This window comes from Pimephales promelas, chromosome 24 (assembly GCF_988280905.1).
Source record: "Pimephales promelas chromosome 24, fPimPro1.hap1.1, whole genome shotgun sequence".
NCBI classification, from domain to species: domain Eukaryota; kingdom Metazoa; phylum Chordata; class Actinopteri; order Cypriniformes; family Leuciscidae; genus Pimephales; species Pimephales promelas.
This window is the reverse complement of record NC_142792.1, coordinates 472,072-494,307: the sequence shown is the minus strand read 5'-3', so window position 1 is coordinate 494,307 and position 22,236 is coordinate 472,072. Positions and strand designations below refer to the sequence as shown.

At 37.9% G+C, this 22,236-nt stretch overlaps 1 protein-coding gene across 2 annotated transcripts; it reads left to right on the top strand.

Annotated features, from left to right (window-relative positions):
- Positions 1–83: 83 nt before the first annotated feature.
- upf2 (UPF2 regulator of nonsense mediated mRNA decay) lies at positions 84–22,236 on the top strand. 2 transcript variants are annotated; one of them, XM_039660809.2, is made up of 22 exons: positions 84–172; positions 1,546–1,902; positions 3,631–4,410; positions 5,389–5,549; positions 5,632–5,808; positions 6,444–6,581; positions 7,051–7,154; positions 7,385–7,470; positions 8,169–8,277; positions 8,936–9,049; positions 9,664–9,780; positions 10,413–10,598; positions 11,943–12,146; positions 13,996–14,271; positions 14,809–14,992; positions 16,113–16,258; positions 16,918–17,019; positions 17,110–17,208; positions 18,809–18,979; positions 19,587–19,728; positions 21,378–21,498; positions 22,147–22,236. In XM_039660809.2, exons 1-22 carry the CDS (start codon positions 168–170, stop codon positions 22,154–22,156), a joined length of 3,789 nt encoding a protein of 1,262 aa, XP_039516743.1. In that variant the 5' UTR covers positions 84–167; the 3' UTR covers positions 22,157–22,236. The 2 variants fall into 2 exon arrangements, with proteins under 2 accessions (XP_039516743.1, XP_039516742.2); XM_039660808.2 differs by lacking the exon at positions 84–172 and adding an exon at positions 726–842.

Genomic DNA, 22,236 nt, shown 5'->3' with positions numbered 1-22,236 from the left:
TTTTTGAATAATGATTATACACAAAGATTATTATATTTTCTTTGCGGTAAATCATTTTGTTTTTCTGATCAGGCACGTTTTGGGACGCCACATTCAGGGGTCCTATTATTGGAAACTATCAGGCGGCGTCATTTACAGACTTAACTTATGAATATTAACACAAGCGCATGAGGTAAGACTGACATTTCATTGTAAATACTTCTATGTTTACGTCAGCGACAGAAATATGTTCATTCCTATAATTTCTGTCTGTTTTGCTGCTTAAACATGTTATATTTGACAAACGAGCGGCCTCACTACAGCTAACGGCTAATGCTAATTCATAAACACGCAGCCACACATCAAATCGCTTCATTAAAATAATTCAATTTCTGTTTTAAATGAACTGCATATAAAAATGCGACATTATATTGGGATGACAGTGACAGACATTATTCATCTGGGTTATTTAGTCTTTTTTTTTTTTTTTAATTACAGCTGTTGCTGTTTGTGCGTTTGTTTATTCAGTAGTTTTATTGTTGCCTTTGTTATTGAGAGACTTTATTAGGTAATATAACGACACAGTCAGTGGTTGAACTTCTGGTGTGCGTGTGAATTTGTTATTTGAGTATGTCAGTGAGTGTTTTTGTGTGTTTCCGGTTGTTGGGCCGACGGGATCGGTTCTGCTGAACAGGCACTTGCACATCTGAACAACTAACAGTTATAATCTTTATTCCTGCATTTAGATCTGAGATGTTCAGTTCTGCTTCTGGAAATCCGCCTCCCTGCAGAGTTTATTATTAATGAATCACTACCTAATCAAACTCACCTGTACCAGCTGATCACCTGATCATGATTGGCAGGTGTGTGTGAGGAGGACCTGACCTGTCCTACGTCATGTTTATGTTTTATAAGCACAGTTTCTGTGTATGAAATCCCAGAATAACTACTGCGTTGGACAACATGTGCAGTTTGCAGCCAAAACAGACTGGTGGGAAAACATTTCCCATGACGCAGTAGTAACCATACAGATTATCCAGATTGTGCCTTATATAATATTTTTCTATTCACAATTTGTCAAAAAAAGGAAAAATATTTTTTAAAAACAGTATGCAATATGCCAAAATTGATTAAATGAATAACATTTTATTACTAGTGCAAAATCATATTAAAAGTAAAATAAAAGTCATATATGGCTTATTTAATTTCAGTGCAAAATTGCAATTTATGTGCAATTAAAAAATCCTCAAATACACACATTTTTGTCATTTGCAAAATTTGATTGTGTGCAAATGCAAAATATTATTTAAAAAATTATGCCGAATGCAAAATTTTATTATGTGCAAAAAAAATTTCAAATGTGCAAAATATATATTTTTATTTAAACTGTACCATATACAGTATATATTTGAATGCCAAATATTTTCTAAGTGCAAAATGTTTTTAAACGGTATGCAATATGCAGTGCAGTATTCTAGTGCTCCTTTCCAAACACAGCTCTTGACTTTTTACTCGTGCAGTTATTATCAGGTATAGTTTATTTTGAAGTATTGTTATGTTTTGCAGGTGCAGCATGCCTGCTGAGCGTAAGAAGTCCGTCAACATGGAGGAGAGAGAGACAGGCTCCTTCAGCAACAAGGACAGAGACGCCACCGCGTCCCGTGAGAAGAGCAAAGACGAGAGCAAGATGAGCGGAAAGAAGGACGGAGGCAAGACGGCAGAAGACAAGAAGAGACGGGCCGAGGAGGAGAAGAGAAAGAAGGAGGAGAAGGAGCGGAAGAAGAAAGAGGAGGAGAAGCAGAGAGCAGAGGAGGAGCAGAGGAAGAAAGAGGAGGAGGAGAAGAGGCAGCAGGAGGAGCAGGAGAAGAAGCTGCTTGAGGAAGAGGCCAAACGACAGAAAGAGGAAGAGGCTGCGCAGCTGAAGTAAGAGCGCTGGGCTTCTCCACTCCAAACACATGCATCTCTATCAGACTCTTACATTTGATTAAAAAACTCAATTAGAAGAATATACGCTCAGCTGTTACCAATCAAATGAAATCACTGTCAGTAAAATCAGATTATAAGATGATATTTTAGTAAGAGCGCTGGGAATAGAAACAGCAGAATAAAAATATTCATGAAGCTGAAAATACAGACTAGATATATTTAAAATAATGTGTAGGTCACTTTTAGTAGTAACATCAGCCATTTGGCATTATCAGGACACACAAATATTCCCACTCTGCATTATTATACATAATATTCAACATTATGTTTATTATAGAAGTTTAATGTAGTACTGACACTAAAACTCTGTTCATTTTTGCTGAACTATCCACAATAAATACAGGAGGAATTTGCATATGTATATCTTTATTGCTAAGGCACTTTTAGGTAAATTGCCGTATTATATCTCTAAACTCTTAAGGCGAGACTCTACAGGGTAACTAGCAGATATCACCATGAACTTTCCCAGTTGATTAAGATCAGAAAAAATGTATTACAAGTTTTCTGTAATTTAATGTTTAAATATGCATATTTAATCTAATTTGCATATGTTTAATTTGCATACTATGGGACATTAGCTAATTTGCATATATAGAAAAAATGACATCTGGGTGTTTGATAAAGCTGGGTTCAAAATTATTTTTTCGTTGTGTTCACATAGTAGATGGGGGGAAATTACAGAGGGATTTATGGATGTCTACTTTTGTTGTCCTGTAAATCAGAATATATAGCCTAAATATTTGTGCCATGTTTTTGGGAATAAAGTGTTATATAAATCAGCCTAGGAATAATATATTTACAAGTCCCTTTGCAAATGTCTTCATAATATAACTAGGTACAGGCCTGGAAGGTTTGGTGTACATAACTGCTACTGAAGTGGAGGTTTCAGACTTGGAGTTTGAGAGAAAAGTCATTTCGAGAGAACAGGCTTTTAAAGATTTAGCATCAGCCAATGAGATTGCGCATTTGCATGCTTTTACTTTCACAATTGGTTGCTGATAAAAAGGAAATGACCATATTTGGACCCGACAGCATTGTACAGGAGAGAGAGAGCTTTCTAACGATGCGTGTGATGACGACGGTGAGAGCAGCAGGATGATTTAGATCCGCAGCTTTTGATGAATTTATGAGAAATCAAGTACACATGCAAACAGACAAAGTGTCATAAATTAAAGACCGAAATGTGTATTTCAGACTTTTTTCACCACAGGTCTAAAAGAAAACATTATTGAAGACAAATTTCCCAAAATCTCAAAATGCCTGCCGTGTCTCGCCTTAAAGGGATACTCCACTTTTTTTGGAAATAGGCTCATTTTACCACTCCCCCAGAGTTAAACAGTTGGGTTTTACCGTTTTCGAATCCATTCAGCCGATTTTGTGAGATTTAGAAGAATATCAGTGACCACACAGTTTCTGGTATCATTGACTTCCATAGTATATATAGCAAGTCATTGGGACCAGAAACTGTGTGGTTACTGATATTCTTCTAAATCTCACAAAATCGGCTGAATGGATTCGAAAACGGTAAAACCCAACGGTGCCTATTATTTCTAAAAAAAGTGGAGTATCCCTTCAACGATACAGATTGTTGCATTTTTGTAATGCGATATGAATTGTGGCCCGATGTATTGTCACACCCCTAGTGTTTGCTTTGTGTTTGGTCAGGGAGAAGGAGGAGGCCGATCAGCTCCAGCAAGAGGCGTGGGAGCGTCATCATGGCCGAAAGGATCTGCGGGTGAAGAACCAGCACGTGCAGGAGACCCGACCAGAGGAGGCTTTCTTCAGTCGCCTGGACTCCAGCCTGAAGAAGAACACGGCCTTCGTCAAGAAGCTCCGCACGCTCACGGAGCAGCAGCGCGCCTCGCTGTCGCAAGACTTCGACTCGCTCAACCTCAGCAAGTACATCGGCGAGGCCGTGAGCTCCATGGTGGAGGCCAAGCTGAAGATCTCAGACGTGGGTTGTGCTGTTCATCTCTGCTCTCTGTTCCACCAGCGATACGCTGAATTCGCTCCGTTGCTCCTGGGTGCCTGGAAGAGACACTTCGAGGCTAGGAAGGAGGAAAAGGCGCCTAACGTGAGCAAGCTGCGCACCGACCTGCGCTTCATCGCGGAGCTCACCATCGTGGGCCTGTTCACCGATAAAGAAGGGCTCTCGCTCATTTACGAGCAGCTGAAGAACATCATCGGCACCGACCGAGAGACGCACACGCACGTGTCCGTCATCATCAGCTTCTGCAAGCACTGCGGAGACGATATCGCCGGGCTGATGCCGAGAAAAGTCAAGAACGCCATCGAGAAGTTCGGATTGTCCTTCCCTCCGAGCCAGATCATTAATGCGGAGAAACAGCAGCCGTTCCAGAATCTGCTGAGAGAATATTTCACATCGCTCACCAAACACCTGAAGAAAGACCACCGAGAACTGCAGAACATCGAGAGGCAGAACAGGTCGGTTTGTAGATCCACCCTCGTCACTTTTCTGGGGTTTCTCAGAAGTTGAACTCGTCGCAGTTGTGTGGGTGAAGGTCTGATTTTTTTTTTTTTCAGACAGAACAGGTCGGTTTGAATGAGGGCTGAACGGTTTTGGAAAATAATCTTAATTGCGAATATCATTATTGTGATTGTAATACTTTATCTGTAATAGAGCCAGACCGATATATCGGTAGGCTGTTATTATTGGCCGATATCGGTATCGGCAGTTATAATGGCCGATAAATGAATATTTAAAAAATAAAATAAAACGGACGAAACACGCTTGAACTATGTCACGAGTGTTGGAGTTGTATAGTTTGTCCACCAGAGGGCACTCTACACCGTTCCTGTTGGCAAGCTAAACACTCATAGACTAGCTAACTATAAAGCTAATGCCAATATCATCAGTCTGTTCTGTTGTGACAATTAAAGAAACAAGTTTCTTTTTAAAATGCATTATCATTTTACATATTATTTTAGTTAAAACTCATAAATAACTACAAATAACTAATGTTAGGGAAATCTGTTAATGTTTTGTTGCGCGTTTCTGAAATAAAAAATAAATAAATAAATAAATATCGGCCGATATATCGGAATATCGGATTTTAAAACCAAAAAATATTTGTATCGGTATCGGCCTTCAAAATCCTTTTATCGTTCGGGCTCTAATCTGTAATATTCAACGAGAAATCATTGTATAATGGGGTGGGAATCTTTAGGGACCTCATGATCCGATCCGATTCTGGGAGTCACGATCCAATTCCTCAACTATTCTCAATCTACTTTTTATTCTTGAATAAACGGTTCGTTCACTATATTGCTCACGGACACTCAATGCTTTTGCTCTTGCTTTGTTTGGAAGTATTTTATTGCTGTTTTAATAACCTAAATCATGTTTGCATTTGTTTTTTTTGTTGTTGTTTTTTGCAATGGACCTGTTTTGTGTCTCTGTAGGCGTATCCTGCACTCTAAAGGAGAGCTGAGCGAGGACAGACACAAGCAGTACGAGGAGTTCGCCACCTCCTATCAGAAGCTGCTGGCTAACACTCAAACTCTGGCCGATCTGTTGGACGAGAACATGCCTGAACTCCCTCTGGATAAAACCGTCCAGGAAGGTACGAACGCCGGCACGACTTCTCCTGAGAATCTCCTGAGAATCTGCCTTGGCATGCACATGATTTGTTGTTTTGTGTGCAGAACACGGTCCAGGCATCGATATCTTTACACCGGGGAAACCCGGAGAGTACGATCTGGAAGGAGGCATCTGGGAGGACGAGGACGCTCGTAACTTCTACGAGAACATGGTGGATCTGAAGGCATTTGTTCCTGCCATTCTCTTCAAGGACAATGAGAAGAGCAGCCAGAACAGCAAAGGTACTGAATCATTTAGGAAAGTCCTGCATGGAAGATGGGATTCTTGCATAATTTGTGCCAGAACGCACTGCAGTATGTACTTATGTTAAAAGTTTTTTGTTTTCTCTAGTCTAGTGTGTAATGTTGCTGTCTGAGCATGAAAAATGTTTCCAAAGTCCCTCCAGCGGGAGTTCTTCTCTATATCAGTGTTTCTGAACTCTTGGAACGCCTCCATTGTAGTCTTGAGTTTCTTCCGGGAACACGTCACAATATTCCTCATTATAATAATTAATGCGCAGAATAAAGGGACGGGGCCTGTTTGAGTTATTTAGTAGTGTGTTAAACTGGTGGTTATGGAAAGGGCGGGACATTTCCCAAACACACTCGACCAATCACAACACACTGCTTCTGACGACCAATCAGAGCACAGCGTGCTTTCAGAAGGAGGGGCTTCACAGAGACAGGAAGTGAACAGAGCGTTACTGACAGACTGGAAAGAGAGGAGCCGCAACAATGGAGAATATGAGGAGAATAATCAACATTCAAGCAGGAAAACCTGTTCTAGAAGAGCCTGAAAACAATACTTTGTAAGCGGTTCCTTTAGTATCATGGGAAACAGTATGTAATTGTAATTTATGTTGTGTGTGTGTGTGTAGAGGTACGAGAGATAAACAGCACCGAGGAGTTGGAGATGGAGTTAGAAGTGCTGGACATCACTGATGAACCGATAGATCTGGATGTAGCCGACGAGACCGAAAGTGAAGAACTGGCCAAAAAGATACTGGACGAGCAAGGTATACACACACACACACACACACACACACACTATGGAGCCTCTAAAGGGACATGGTGATAGAAAATCAATTCTTTTGCAAAAGTTTTGTGTTCCCCGAGGATTTTCAGAACTCAAAATTTTGAAAAAGGAGACAAAAGCATGGTTTCCACCACCATGTCCCTCCGTACACATATACTTGCTTTCTTAATAAAACACACTGAATAATGCCTCTCCAAAACCTCCAGAGGGCAGGAAAGGGAAAGTTTCAGGATCAGTCCAACTTTATCTGTATTTAGCATTTTTTGTCTATTGCGTTATTTTGAAATTATTTATCTGTCACTCGCTGTATTTTAGAGCATGGGTTTGATTCAGAGTAAATGCATGAACTAAGAAAATGATTTGATGTGCATAAAAGCATCTGCTGTTAAATGCATAACTTTAATGTAATGTGATGATGTTGGTGTGTGTGTGTGTGTGTGTGCGTACAGAGCAGGAGGACGAGGAGGCCAGCACCGGCTCTCATCTCAAACTCATCGTGGACGCTTTTATCCAGCAGTTGCCGAACTGCATCAACAGAGACCTGATAGACAAGGTGAAGAGTACAAACACACACAGCGCTTGATCATAGCCAGTGTTATTTTAGTATTATTTATATAATATTTGTATATATACAAAGAAAATGTAATTAGCTTTTATTTTTATGTTTTCAGTTTGTTGCCTTCTAATCGTTGTATTTTATTTCAGCTTGATTTGAATTTTTCCAGAATGATTTTCATTAGTGAACAGTAACAGTGCTGGTGGTTTTCCCTCTCGTGTGTTCAGGCTGCTATGGACTTCTGTATGAACATGAACACCAAGTCCAATCGCAGGAAGTTGGTTCGCGCTCTCTTCACGGTTCCCAGGCAGAGGTGTGTTTGCTGTGCGTCTGTAGCTGTGCCGGGGTGGAGCATATCACGGTCGATGCCCCACGGTTCGGTGATGCGCGGATTAACTGCTAAATTTAACCATCATGGAGTGAAAGTTTATAATTTAGACATGTTTTGTCTTGCCAGTTTACACATTCAAACAATTTTAAACGCAGAAGAAGAGGAGAAAATCGGGACTCGTGTGTTATCTGCGCACAGCCACACACTCACACAGAGAGAGAGAGAGCACGTTTCAGAAATAAAGATTAAAAATTTCATCGAGACAAAAGTTGGCTTGTGAAAGTTTGAAGAAGTTTAAAGTACTTTATAGTTAAAAATTAGTTTAAAGTTTAAATGAGTTTGAATTTTAAATTAGTTTAAAGTACTCAAACACTGAATTGATTCCTCTGTCACGGTTATTTTTTATCACTGACCGTTCACTTGTTTCAAATAATGTGTGAACTTAATCATTTAGGCTAGTCTTTTTTGATGTATCATTGAAGAACTTCAAGTGAGCTTTAAGCAATAAATGAAAAGCAAAGTCACTCCCCATCACCCAGTACATACTCTTGCTGATCCGACCTGCGGCTTAAAAACCGTAAATGCTCCGAACCGTGAGTTTTGTGATCCGTTCCACCACTATAGTTGTGAGTGTTCAGTGATTGGATCTGATCTGGTGTGTGTGTGTGTGTGTGACTCAGGCTGGATCTGCTGCCGTTCTACGCTCGTCTGGTGGCCACGCTGCACCCCTGCATGTCTGATGTGGCCGAAGACCTCTGCTCAATGCTCAAAGGAGATTTCAGATTTCATGTGAGTGTGTTTCTCATTAATCACACAGAAGCCCTGCTCTGAAGTCGTCCTCACTCAATACACTGTGGGATTGCCTTTTCCACACACACCAGGGCTGTCAAAATGGCTGAAAAGCTAAATTAGAATTTCTTTCTTAAATATTGGCAAAATTAGAGTTGTATTCAAATTCTTAAATCAAATATAAACCAGTCAAGCATCGCATCTTTTATTGCAATGAAATGACATTCACTTGTGAAACAATTGTTCTCAAATAAAATATAATTCCTTTAATGTGCATGCATGGAGAATTAGGTTACAACTGTGTTCATGCATCAGCAATTTGAGAAAACACTCTTCAGCACACAGCGTAATGAACTACATGAACACACAATAGCAAACTGCCATTCAGAAACACATAACACATATCCATATCTACATACTGTCGGTCAAAAACACTAGACGGTCAACTTGATCTGCAGCGAGTGCTGAAAACACACATTGAGCTCTGACCGATGTGCCAGATATGGTCAAGGATGTTTTTTTTCTGCGAGTATTCAAAATTAAAATTTTATTTGACAGCCCTACTCACAATGTGCACTCGAATTTTGCCAAAAGTCTATTTTAGGAGCAGGATATGTTAAAATGCATCGAAGTCAGTGTTTGTGTGTGTGTCTTACAGATCAGAAAGAAAGACCAAATCAACATTGAGACCAAGAATAAGACGGTGAGGTTCATCGGGGAGTTGGCCAAGTTCAAGATGTTTTCCAAGACGGACACACTGCACTGCCTCAAGGTGAGATCAGATGAAATATCATTGACATACTATTATAGTTTTATTATTATTTTTATATATTCCAGTTTCATTTTAATTTAGCTAAAGTTGTAGTTATTTTGTTGGGTTTTGTATTAGAAATGTCTAAATAGTTTTTTATTAATTTCATCAAGTTAAACTAAATGAAAATGAGAAACGTTGCTTGGCAATTTGCTAAAATAAAATAAGACACAATTTTTTAATAAAATAAATATTAAATAAATAAGCTTTTGTCTATTTTATCTTATTTTGGTTAACTTTTTTAAGGTAACTGTAATAAATCTGCTTAGAAATTTTCAAAATTAGAAAATGTTAATGAAATAAATAAGAAAACTTGCTGAAGTAATTAAGTCTAAACTGATGTATAAAAATTACTAAAACTGAAATTAAAATAAAGCTACATAGAAATGTTTAAAAAAAAGCACAACCCAAAATTTCTATTACTTTAACATTTAAATGAACTGAAAATAAAATCGTTCAAAAGCATTTTACTTTGCTTTGATACAGAAGTTAATGTGATGAAAATGGCACTGACTGCTGAATCTTTGGTGTTGTTGTGTGTGTGTGTGTGTGTGTGTGTGTGTGTGTGTGTGCAGATGCTGCTGTCTGATTTCTCTCATCATCATATCGAGATGGCCTGCACTCTGCTGGAGACCTGTGGACGCTTTCTCTTCCGTTCACCGGACTCTCATCTGCGCACAAGCGTCTTACTGGTCCGTCCTCACGCATACAACGTGCAAAACTCACACCAGAGCTGCTCGATCAACCGATCTCGATTCAAACACACACATGATCTCAGTCCAAAATCACAGTGATTCGGCTCTAAGTACGATCACACTGATTCAGATCTGTGTTCTGGTCCAGTGAGTCGTCATGTTCAGTGTGAAACAGTCTTTTCAACCACAGTATCATTATTTCTGTTATAATAATTATAAATATCACAGAAATACTGCCATACAAGTTGGAATATAAACACTGATGTCTACAGTAGTGATCAAAATAGAGAAAATCACCTTTTTAAAGTAACGTGACGCTTCAAGTAAAGATTGTATCCATTACTTTGTCACACCAGTAGACAAGAGACTGTTAAAATGTTTTTAAATGAATGTCAATCATTCGAGATTCTATTAAAAATGCAGATTCATCCAGTAATGAAACAAGTCTTTATGAGTAACTCATTGAATCATTCATTCAAACCGATTAAAAAAAATATATAATAAAATATTTTTATAAATAGACTTCAGCAATTAACCTTTTTTCAGAAAAGTAAAGTCCATGTGATTTTTATCCGTAATCTCACAGCTCTAACTGACACTATTGCACATGTCTGTGTGTGTGTTTTCAGGAGCAAATGATGCGCAAGAAACAGGCTCAGCATCTGGATGTGCGTTACGTGACGATGGTGGAGAACGCGTATTACTACTGTAACCCGCCGCCGATGGAGAAGACTGTGCGAAAGAAGAGACCCCCGCTTCAGGAGTACATCAGGAAACTCCTCTACAAGGACCTGTCCAAGGTCACCACTGAGAAGGTCATTACACCGCCATTCATTTCCTGCTCCACTAAATATCAACATCTATTATTCTTTTCTCCTCAAAAGCAATGTGAATATTAGGCTGTGTGGGCATTTAGTCACTTCTGACACTGTATAAGTGAACATTGGTTCTGTTAGCCGAAAGAAAAAACAAACTTTTATTCGAAGAGCGCTTCCTTTATCACTCAATCACTTCAGTTCTGCAATCGTGTACAAGAGTGGTGCTTACTACTGTTCTCTACACACACACACACACACACACACACACTCTCTACTTATAGAGTAAGCTTACTACAGCAACCACAGAAAAGATCGTCACATTTTTACAATTTCTGTATGAATGGTTTTCCGAAGTACTGGTACTTTTGACGACACACAATAAACACACGGTGAACTAAACGCCTGAAAACACTCTAATGAGGAAAATACCACGCTTCTGTAAAATCAATAGAATTTGGTCTCCTCCAGGAATGATGGCATGCTTATCTGGTAATCATTTTAGGAACCATATTAATATTAATGTTTCTGTTTTATTGTAGAAATGATGCCTTAGGCATTGTATGTGCTTTCTAAAGAAACATTTTTTTTAATGTGCTACATTTTACCCGGTAGTGCTTGCTTTTATAGAAATACTTGGTACGGTTACAATAATAATACTAAAACCTTTGTAAAGCAACCTTGAGTGTGTGTTTGTATATATATATATATATCTTGTATATATATATATATCTTGACTTACGCAGTTGAGTAACTCTGTTGAGTATGTTTTGAGTTTACATAATATATGGGCAACGATTAATCGGGATTAATCACATCCAAAATAAAAGTTTTTATTTACATAATATTTGTGTGTGTGGTGTGCATAATTAATTTGTATATATAAATACCCACACATGCATGTATATATATTTAAGAAAAATGTATAATTAATATATCAAATATTTATATATAATATTAATTATGTATAAATATATATAAAGTATATACATGCAAATATTTCTTAAATATATACATTCATGTGTGTGTATTTGTATATACAAATTAATTATACACACTACACACACAAATATTATATAAACACAAACTTTTATTTTGGATGCGATTATTGGTTCCCCATCCCTAATATATATAATGAGCTGTAACAAGGTTTTAAAGGCAACAATGCATATTAAAAAATGTAACAAACTGATTTATTTAATCAAAGACACAAAAACAAGGCGTATACAGAAGTAGTGCATTTAGCTTTTTGCTTCTGATAGTTATTGCCCATTTGCATGACGTAAATAGGCCTTTACGTTTTACACGTTAGTTAAGAGGCTGCCTGTGTGTGTGTGTGTGCAGGTGTTGAGGCAGATGAGGAAGTTGCCCTGGCAAGACCCTGATGTGAAGAGTTACCTGATCTGTTGTATGGTCAACATCTGGAACGTCAAGTACAACAGCATCCACTGCGTGGCAAACCTGCTGGCCGGACTCGTGGCGTATCAGGAGGACGTGGGCATTCATGTGGTGGACGGCGTGCTGGAGGACATACGTCTGGGCATGGAGGTGTGTGTGTGTGTGAGAAGTGTGTGATGTTGATAGATACAACTTTTGATTTTATAATATATTAGTGAATGTTGAAATCATCATTAAATTCCAACATTAAAGTATTTTTCATTCTTAGATCATGCAAACTAATGTAAAGTGTTCCTAATAATGTTTTTGAAATAACTTGTTTACAAATAAGCAGCATGTGTTTTCTTTCAGTAATTATAATTTATTCACAGACTAATGCATTGAGTCAAATAATGTGTTACTAACTTTAGAAATTACTACAGGACGACTGTACAATTAGAATAATCAACATGAAACTAACCTGAACTGAATAATGACACCATTGTTATTTTAGAGCTGAAATTCAATTTGATTCACAACTGAAGAATTTTGAACGTTTATGACTGTACATTATATAATGCACTATATAAATGCATGTGACTTGACTAGAAGTAATGCAATGAAGTAATAATGAGTTGTAATTGAGTTAACGAGGAGTGAGTGAACACACTTGTTGATATCAGAAAGTATCTGAAACAAAAATAATGATCAGGAACATTGGTGAACATTAGTGAAAGGAGAACGTCACTGCTGGCTTTCATTAAAACATGGCTCTGCCTAAACGCTAGAGGTTATGCACTGACGTCAGGAACACACCGAGTGGCAGAAGAGCTGCGGAGTGACTGGATTTAACACGGAAACACCAGTAAAACTGACCAAAGATCCAGTGATCCGTGGATATTGACACACAGCCAGAAATCATGTTTCTTGACGTTTATATGAGCCGGATTTCGACGCTGGAGAAATCCATAAAGCAAATTGGCCTGTGAATGCTTAATATAAATACAATATAAGTAGGTCTAAATCCATGTGATCACTCATAACAATGTTATATATATCATAGGGCTGTCAAACGATTAATCGCGATTAATCGCATCCAAAATAAAAGTTTGTGTTTCCATAATATATGTGGGTGCACTGTGTATAATTATTTTGTATATATATGTACACACACATGCTTGTATATTTAAGAAATTTTTTTTATTTATATATAAAATATTTATATTTATATATAATATAAATTATATATAAATCTATATACAGTATATACATGAAAATATTTCTTAAATATATACAAGCATGTGTGTGTTTATTTATATATATATAAAATAATTATACACCGTGCACCCACATATATTATGGAAACACAAACTTTTATTTTGGATGCGATTAATCGCGATCATATCATCCAGCCTTAAAACTTGTAGAGTTTTTTGTCAGTGTTTATTTAAATATATCCAGTTATGCAGAATATACAACGGCAAATATTTAATTGATGAGTTGTCAATAAAATGTATAACTATACAACATATTGGGTATGATTTCACCCCTAAATTCAGCAGATTGCCACTAAATAATCACTGCAAATGGATCCAGTTGTGTCTGTGAATTGCAGCGATCTGTTTGCTTCTGTTCTGCAGCTTTAGATGTGCTTTTTTCTCTATAGAAAGGTAGAAAATCAGTGTTTCCTGATGAGAAAAAGCTGACACTTTACAATAAAGTTCAATAAGGTAGTTCACGTGAACTTAGAATGAACACTACTTCTACAGCTTTTATTAATCTTAGTTTACTAATACATAATTAAAATGAAAGGTTGCATGCGGCAACATTAGTTAATGCATCGGGAACCGACTAACATTAACAAAGATCAATCAATAATGTAACAAATGGATAGCTCTTTGTTGGTAAATACAGTAACTAATGAACCTTAGCAAGAAAAGTTCTCATTGTTAGTCATGTTAGGTCATGCTAGCTGACTGTGAACGTGAGACGTTTGTGTTGATGTGTGTTTCACTCTCAGGTGAACCAGCCCAAGTTCAACCAGCGGAGGATCAGCAGCGCCAAGTTTCTGGGGGAGCTTTACAACTATCGTATGGTGGAGTCCGCCGTCATCTTCCGCACGCTCTTCTCCTTCATCTCGTTCGGCGTGAACACGGACGGTTCTCCGAGTCCACTGGACCCACCCGAACACCTGTTCCGCATCCGCATGGTCTGCACCCTCCTGGACACCTGTGGGCAATACTTCGACCGCGGATCCAGCAAGAAGAAGCTCGACTGCTTCCTCATTTACTTCAAGGTCAGCTTTTCCCTCGGAAACAGCCAATCACAGACTGACGACTCTCGATTTGTGCTCGAACTTGGGCTGTCGATAGATTGAAGTCGTAAATGTTTGGTGTGTTGAGCTGAATTAAAATTTCTTTATTTCTAAATAACCTTTAGTTACATTTTTAAGTCGAAGTGGAAATGAATAATTTCCAAAACAGAAAACTAATAGAAATGGCTTAAAACTAAACAAAAAATAAAACCTAATTCAAAATATTAATAAAACTGCTCTGTATTAAATATTTATTATAAGTTTCTTGAGCATCAGATCCTCATATTAGAGTGATTTGTGAAGGGTCATGTGACACTGAAGACTGGAGTAATGATGATAAATTCAGGAATAAACTACACTTTACTGTATATTCACATACATTGGAATCATATTTCACTGTTTTTACTGTACTTTTGATCAGATAAATGCAGAAGAGACTCTTTCAGAAACAGGAATATATGGTAACTGCAGATGTGAGGTTCAGTGCAGTGAAACATGTTCGTGTCGTGTGTGTTGTAGAGGTACATCTGGTGGAAGAAGAGTGTTGATGTGTGGACTAAAGACCAGCCGTTCCCCATCGACATCGAATACATGATCACAGACACACTGGAGCTCCTGCGGCCCAAGATGAAGCTGTGCTCGTCTCTGGAGGAGGCCTGTGCTCACGTCACGCTGCTGGAGAGAGAGTTCCTCGTCAAACTGGGTAAAACACTCGTGTGTGTGTGTGTCTCAGGTGATCTAATACTGATCATATTTACTTTGAGTGGGACACTACTAAGAGTGTGTGTGTGTGTGATGCGTAGGTTTAGGGGTAGGGTTAGTGTAAGGAGACAGAATATACAGTGTGTACAGTATAAAAACCATTACCTCTATGGCGAGTCCTCACAAAGATAGTAAACCAGGTGAGTGTGTGTGTGTGTGTGTGCTTCACATTAGGTTCACAACTAATATTATTGTTAACAGACATTCTGATCAGATGAGACACATTGAAGACACGATGACATAGTGTTAGCATAAATACCATTTTATTTATATTTGTCAACTGCAGTAGAGCAGTGAAATGATCCAGTGACGGTGTGTGTGTGTGTGTGTGTTTAGTTGAGGAAACACCCACATGTGGTCAGACCGCCCAGCCCTAGTGTGTGTGTGTGTGTGTGTGTGTGTAGTTGTTTTTCTAGTTGTTCTGCTCATCTTTCCCTGTCGAGCAGCATTCCTCGCAACGACACAATGGTTTGTTTCATGCGTTCAGTCGTTCTGCCTTCATTCCTGACATGTGCCGAGAGAAAGACATGCATTCCTGCAGAGAGTGTAATAGTATCAGTGTTAAAGCAGCACAGACCCGGAATAGCTCTTCAGGAATGCTGTCGTGTGTGTGTGTGTGTGTGTGTGTGTGTGTGTGTGTTGTCTGTCTGGTTTTAAACCAGCAATTCTGTAGTGCCGGTTTATTTTTGCTGCTGTTTCGGTCTGGTTTGGTTAGTAACAACATTCCTGAGTGTCTGTCTCCTAGTTTAGTAAGTTTTTAGTGAGTTTTACCCTTTAGTTTGGGTACATTTCATTCTGGGTACAATATTATTGACCTCCTGCATTGACACCATTGTATGAGAACTGAGCTGGACGATGGCATCACGTTTTTCTCCAGAGCGGCCTATATATATATATGTGTAGTGTGTGTGTGTGTATATATATATATATATATATATAAGCTGGACTGTGATGCTATTTCTACTGGACACAAACTTTGTTGCATTATTTTCCTGTAAAGCTGCTTCGAAACACTCTGTATAAAGCGCTATATAAATAAAGCTGACTTGACCTGTGTCCAGGCCTGGAGAAAGATGGCCGCTCCTCCAGTGCGATGGATGAGAACGAGCCTCTGGATGAGGATGATGATGATGATGAAGACGAGGGAGGAGCAGAGACTGAGGAACAGTCTGGAAACGAGAGCGAGATGAATGAACCCGAGGAGGAGGTGTGATTGACAGCTGGAAACTCCGCCTTCTTTGTTGTTTGCATACAGTTGACTAATAGAAATGGAGAACGGAAACATTGCATTAGTCACTGCAAAATCGAAATAATTAAAAAATATATACACTCAAAAAATTATCAGAACTAAAAATGATTCAGACACCAAATATTATGTTTGATATTTCTTTACTAGTGTGTGCATTTCACTTCTGTAAGTGAGGAGAGCAAAATAAAGTAAACTGACATATTACAGCCAGATATTCTTCATACAGCGACTACCAGTCAAAAATATGGCAAGAAATATTCTTCCTCCACTTTGAGCTGATGATGTTTTCTGTAATCGCTAATGCTCTTTTTACACACACACTGAACAACATGAAGCATTGCTTGGTCACTGGTTGAGCTAAACTGGTATTGTCTAATTGTGGAGTTCAATTGAACAGCTGACAGATACTCAACATAATTCATGTAGGACGGACAAAACCAGTCAAATATCAAACACTGAGGTCATGAACTATAGCGAATAAACCGATGATGTGAGAAATGTTGAAGGTGTCTGAATACATTACGGTTTGACTGTATTTAATATATGATGAGGTTTTGTTGATGTATACTCTCTGAGTGTTTGAAGACAGTGGGATAAAGTGTGTGTGTGTTGTGTAGGACGGCTCGGAGAATGAGGAAGAGGAGCGTGAGGAGGAAGAGGAGAACACAGACTATCTGACCGACTCCAACAAAGAGAACGAAACGGATGAAGAGAACAACGTGAGTGTGTGTGTGTGTGTGTGTGTGTGTGTGTGTGAGAGAGGGTGTTTAGGTGTGGTTTGAGCTAACGCTGCTGTTTCTCTGGGTCAGGAGGTCACGATCCGCGGCGGAGGACTCAAACACGTGGCGTGTGCCGAGGACGAGGACTTCATACAGGCGCTGGACAAAATGATGCTGGAGAACCTGCAGGTGCGCAATAGGGGCGTTAGCTCAAGGATCGAGCCACCAGGGTGTTTCCTCGAGAACTGACGCTTCCTTAGGAACGTTTCCTGGTTGCGTTCGCAGCGCCTGTGGGAACTCTGAAGTGACGTGAGACGCGCTTGACGTTGTGACTTTTATTTTGACGGCGCTGAGAACGACACACAGTACACAGTTAGATAAAACTGTTATATATAGAAAGCAGACAGTGATGAACAGTTATTAGCGTTTGCCGTGTGGTTTATATCTAGTGTCTCTGAGCGGAAACACATCATCAGGTTTCTCTTGATTTTCTCCTCAGCGTAAAGGTTTAGAGCTTCATCTATCCCTGTTTCCGTGTTCGTAGAGTTAGTTTCTGGAGTAAATGTATAGACTGTAATCTTTTTAAATGACGGGTGCTGGTGTTTTGCGTGCGTTCGGCCAATCAGCGAACACTAACGTCACGGATAGCTCCTATAGTTCTGGTTTAGAGCGAGTAAACTAGTTCCTCTAAAATCGTTCCTGCGGTGCGAACAAACACGTGCGAAAGCCCCTAAACACTTTCACATCCTTCACATGCACTTTACTCTCCTAAACCCTCACAATCAGGAGATTTGTGTTTTATTATTCCACATCAGGATGCTTTGAGCTCAACTATGATCTAGCTGAACGTGTGCTTTATTTTTTACAATTAGTGGATTGCACTCGTGTGCTATTATTACACGGCTTTTAAGTCCTACTGTCTATTTTCATATACTTTTATGGTTGTTTTTTTTGTCATTTTGGGGGCTTTATATATTATTTTAATATCATTAGATGCTATTAGAGTTTTTTTTGTAACACTTTACAGTCAGGTCCCATTAGTTAACATTTGTTAATGCATTAACTTGCATAATAATAATAATAATAATAATAATGATGATGCACTTTCTCATATCCAAAAGCCACTTTGTCAAAAACCCAAAGCACTACAAACATAAAGAAATTAAGCATGAATAGAGAAATACAGACATAATATTTTACATAAACAGACATACAATTAATTAAGAATGAGTAATTTGTTAGTGTTTATTAATCTTTGTTAATAAAAATACATCTGTTCATTGTTAGTTCATATCATCTCAGGTCCATTATATAATATTAACAGAATCAACTTTTGATTTAAACAATGTATTAGTGAATGTTGAAATAAAATATTGTTCATTGTTAGTTCATGTCAACAAATGGAAGCGTATTATAGCGTTACCTAGTTTAAGTTTTCAAATCATAGTAATTTTGTTAGACATTTTTATTAGTTAGGTTTTCTTAGCCAAAATGTTTAATGAAATAAGAAATTAAGAAATAAAAAAAATAAAATAAGTTCAAGTTAAACGTTTAAGTAATGTTTTTTATGGTTTTACTCTTAGATTTAGTCACACCTGGTGTGAAACAGCTGCATCTACAAAAAAGATCATTATATATTAGTCATTTTTAGAACGGATGAATCACTTCAGCTTGAATATCTTAATTTGTAAGTTTCTTGACGAAAGCATCTGTTCAGCCCAAAGTCACCTGTATGATTTATGTGCATGTACATAAGCCTTTGAGTGACTGTGTGTGTGTGTGTGAGCAGCAGCGCAGTGGAGAGGCAGTGAAGGTCCACCAGTTGGATGTGGCAATTCCTCTGCAGTTGAAGAGTCAGCTGAAGAAAAGCCCCGTCCCATCATGCACTGCAGACACAGACTCCGACATCAGCGACACCATGCAGTTCGTCATGCTCACACGCAAGGGCAACAAGCAGCAGGTACCAGTGTGTGTGTGTGTGTGTGTGTGTTGGAATGGTTTGGGTCTGCAGGGTGTGTTCAGGATGTGGCTTTGGGTGTGTAAACTACAGCACATAGACGTTATGGTTTTTATACTGTACAAATTTCTTTCCTCTTACACTAAACCTACACATCACATAAAACTTAAAAAAAAACTTTAATTACTTCATTTTTATACCAGATTTACAAATGAGGACGAGGTTTTTGGAGATTTTTTTCAGGTTTGGGTTACTTCTGGGGTACATCCATCTGATATTCTGTGCCTGTTTTCTCTTTCTCTGGTTCAGAGTGTGTGTGTGTGTGTGTGTGTTTTAACCACAGCTGTATGCACTGGAGTGTGTTAACAACAAATACTGTATTTCAGTCTTTCTACTCCTTACAAATTAAGTAGATTTTAAGTGAACTAGTGCAAAATAGAATTAAGAACTCGGAACTAAGAAAGTAGCATAAAATGTAACTATTATTATATTATTTAAACGAAGAGTAAATGTGATTTTTGTCATTTTAATTGTATTTGAAAGACCTTGTTCACACGTAAGCTGAACATGTGAGTTAACGAGAGTAATGAGTGTGTCTCCGTCTGTCCAGTTTAAGATCCTGAACGTGCCGCTGTCGTCTCATCTGGCAGCCAATCACTTTAACCAGCAGCAAGCGGAGCAGGAGGAGCGCATGCGCATGAAGAAGCTCACGCTGGACATCAACGAGAGACAGGAGCAGGAGGACTATCAGGGTGAGATACAATACAAATATTAGAGACAGATGCAACTTGCTTAAAGTAAAGTAAACTTACCAAAAGCGTTCCTTCCGCTGGAAAAAATAGTCCCTGAGGCACGGTTATGTAAGCAATAAGGTACGAGAGGCTCCGCTTCGCATTGCCTAACAACGCCCTTCAGCCGCCACTTATTCACGATACAGCTCTAGCGTCAAGTACCTTATTGCTTTAAGAAAACGGGTACCACACCACAGTACAAATATTAAATCTGTGCAACTTGCAAAAGCCGTAAACAGCAACAGAAGTTACTTAAATATTTTCGCTATTAATGTTTAAGGAATGTTATTTTATGGTTTTAGTCTTAGATTTAGTTTACCCTTGTGCATCAATTAAAAAAAGTTACACATAGGTAAAAAGAGGACAAAAATGTCCATGTCAAAAAACTGTCATAAAAATGTGACGCTTTGGAGCACAGACTTAAGTTTGGTATCATTTTAAAGAAGACCCTTTGCAGATTATTGCTGAAGTAAATAATAATAATAATAAGTAAATCCAAAAAATGTTATATAGGTATAAGTTTATTAAAATTATTTATAAAAAATATTTCATATAAAATATATATTTTTTAAACCAGGTTGAACTCAAAACTGCAATAAAATCAAAGCCATAAATCTAAATAGGCTGTGTTCCAAATTTGAGGATGATATCTCAAGAAATGAGCTTTGGTTAACAGTTTGTTTGGGCGTAGTAACATATTTTCCCCATTGGGTGGCAGCAAAACCCCACTGGAGCTCACAGTGATTGGATCTGAATTTGCAGTTTTTCTCTCTCAGTATTACAAACACACACACACACACATACTAACCACACTCTGACATCCATACCAACACACCCACACAAATATTGTTGCATAATTTATCCAGTTGGCTCTCTATTATGCCGAACCAGAAAACAGGAATAAAGCGATATTTGTTTTATAGGCCAAACTTTAAAAAAATGACACCATCTGATAAAAAATAGTAAAAAATACAATTTTGAAGCCTTGCCCAGTCAGAATGAAAGCCTCTTAACAAAGATTGCATAATTTTATAGTTAACTGAACCGGGGATTAAAAATGGCAGTTTCAATGGGGACATTTTTGTCCAAAAGGTGCTGAGAGGGAGTATTTTTTGTACCTAATGCATTTTTTGTGCCAAGTTTTTTGCAGTTAGCTTTAACACAGGCAAAGTGACCAAAAAAACAAAACTGAAAAGGACAAACATGTCCATAAGGATGCACAAGGGTTAAACCTGGTGTGAAAAGCAGCTGGATTACTGTAATTAACTGTGAAAATGACTTCCAAATGAAGTACATTTTAAAAGAACTAGTGTGTTTAAAACTATTATATTATTTAGACGTCTTTATGAGTGAGTCAGTAAAGAAAACGTTTATATTGAAACAGCTCGAAATGTATATAGGAGAATAATTATCATACGCAAACATCAGGAAACTGTGGCCTATATTTATGCAAAAAATGTATCCCGATTTGAAGCTTGTGACATATAAACCCGATCACTTGTTTAGCGTTCATGTAAACACTACATTCAGATTCAGATTCAACAATAAACACACAAAGTTGTGATTCATTCTGATCCATCATCATGATGATGATGTTGTTGTTGTTTCAGAGATGATGCAATCCCTCGCTCAGAGACCGGCTCCTGCGAACACCAACCGAGAGCGCCGGCCCCGCTACCAGCACCCTAAAGGAGCGCCCAACGCTGACCTCATATTCAAGACCGGCGGCAGGTCAGACACACACACAAGTAGAAGAGGACATTCATCTGAAAACTTTCACACAACTTTCTAAAATCCATTTGACTGGTAAAATATTTCGGTTGCACTAGCGATTAATCAGAATAAAACTGAAGTGGTGATGCGCCTTAGTGCAATTCATGTGATTTTATCACAGGAGTAATATTCCTTATATTGTTTTACATTTTTGATTAGTATTGATTATATTTTAAATTGTTATGATTGCATAATCTTATAGTGTTACATATTATATTACAGTAGTAATATTTCTTTATTTGTTTCATATTGTTATTTAGTAATCTACACCAGTGTGGGTATTAGATAAAATGTAAATATTTTTTTATTAAAATCTAATCATTATTTTTTTGAAACATACAGTATTTATTTATATTTATATTTCATTTATTGTACTTTACTATATTATTATATTATATTATACTACAACTAAAATTATTTTGATTATTATATTTATTATATGCTTTTGTTTTATACTTGATATTTTTATATTATTTTATATTGTTATATATTATTATTTTGAAAATAAATAATAATAGCCATACAAACAAGCTTTTTAATCTCTCACACATATCCTCCTCACTGACCCTTAACACACTCACTGACCCTTGACCCTGTGCACCGCAGGAGACGCTGATGATGTCAGACTGAGGTAACGACGAGTCAAAGACGGACAGAGAGATGGTCAAGCGGTGCTTTGGACTCGAGACGGAGACA

Bases quoted from the DNA above. Each gene is read 5' to 3' on its own strand.
- upf2 (XM_039660808.2), top strand. The intron at 7,155-7,384 runs GTGAAGAGTACA...TCGTGTGTTCAG, and splicing joins ACAGAGACCTGATAGACAAG to GCTGCTATGGACTTCTGTAT. The intron at 9,781-10,412 runs GTCCGTCCTCAC...GTGTGTTTTCAG, and splicing joins TGCGCACAAGCGTCTTACTG to GAGCAAATGATGCGCAAGAA.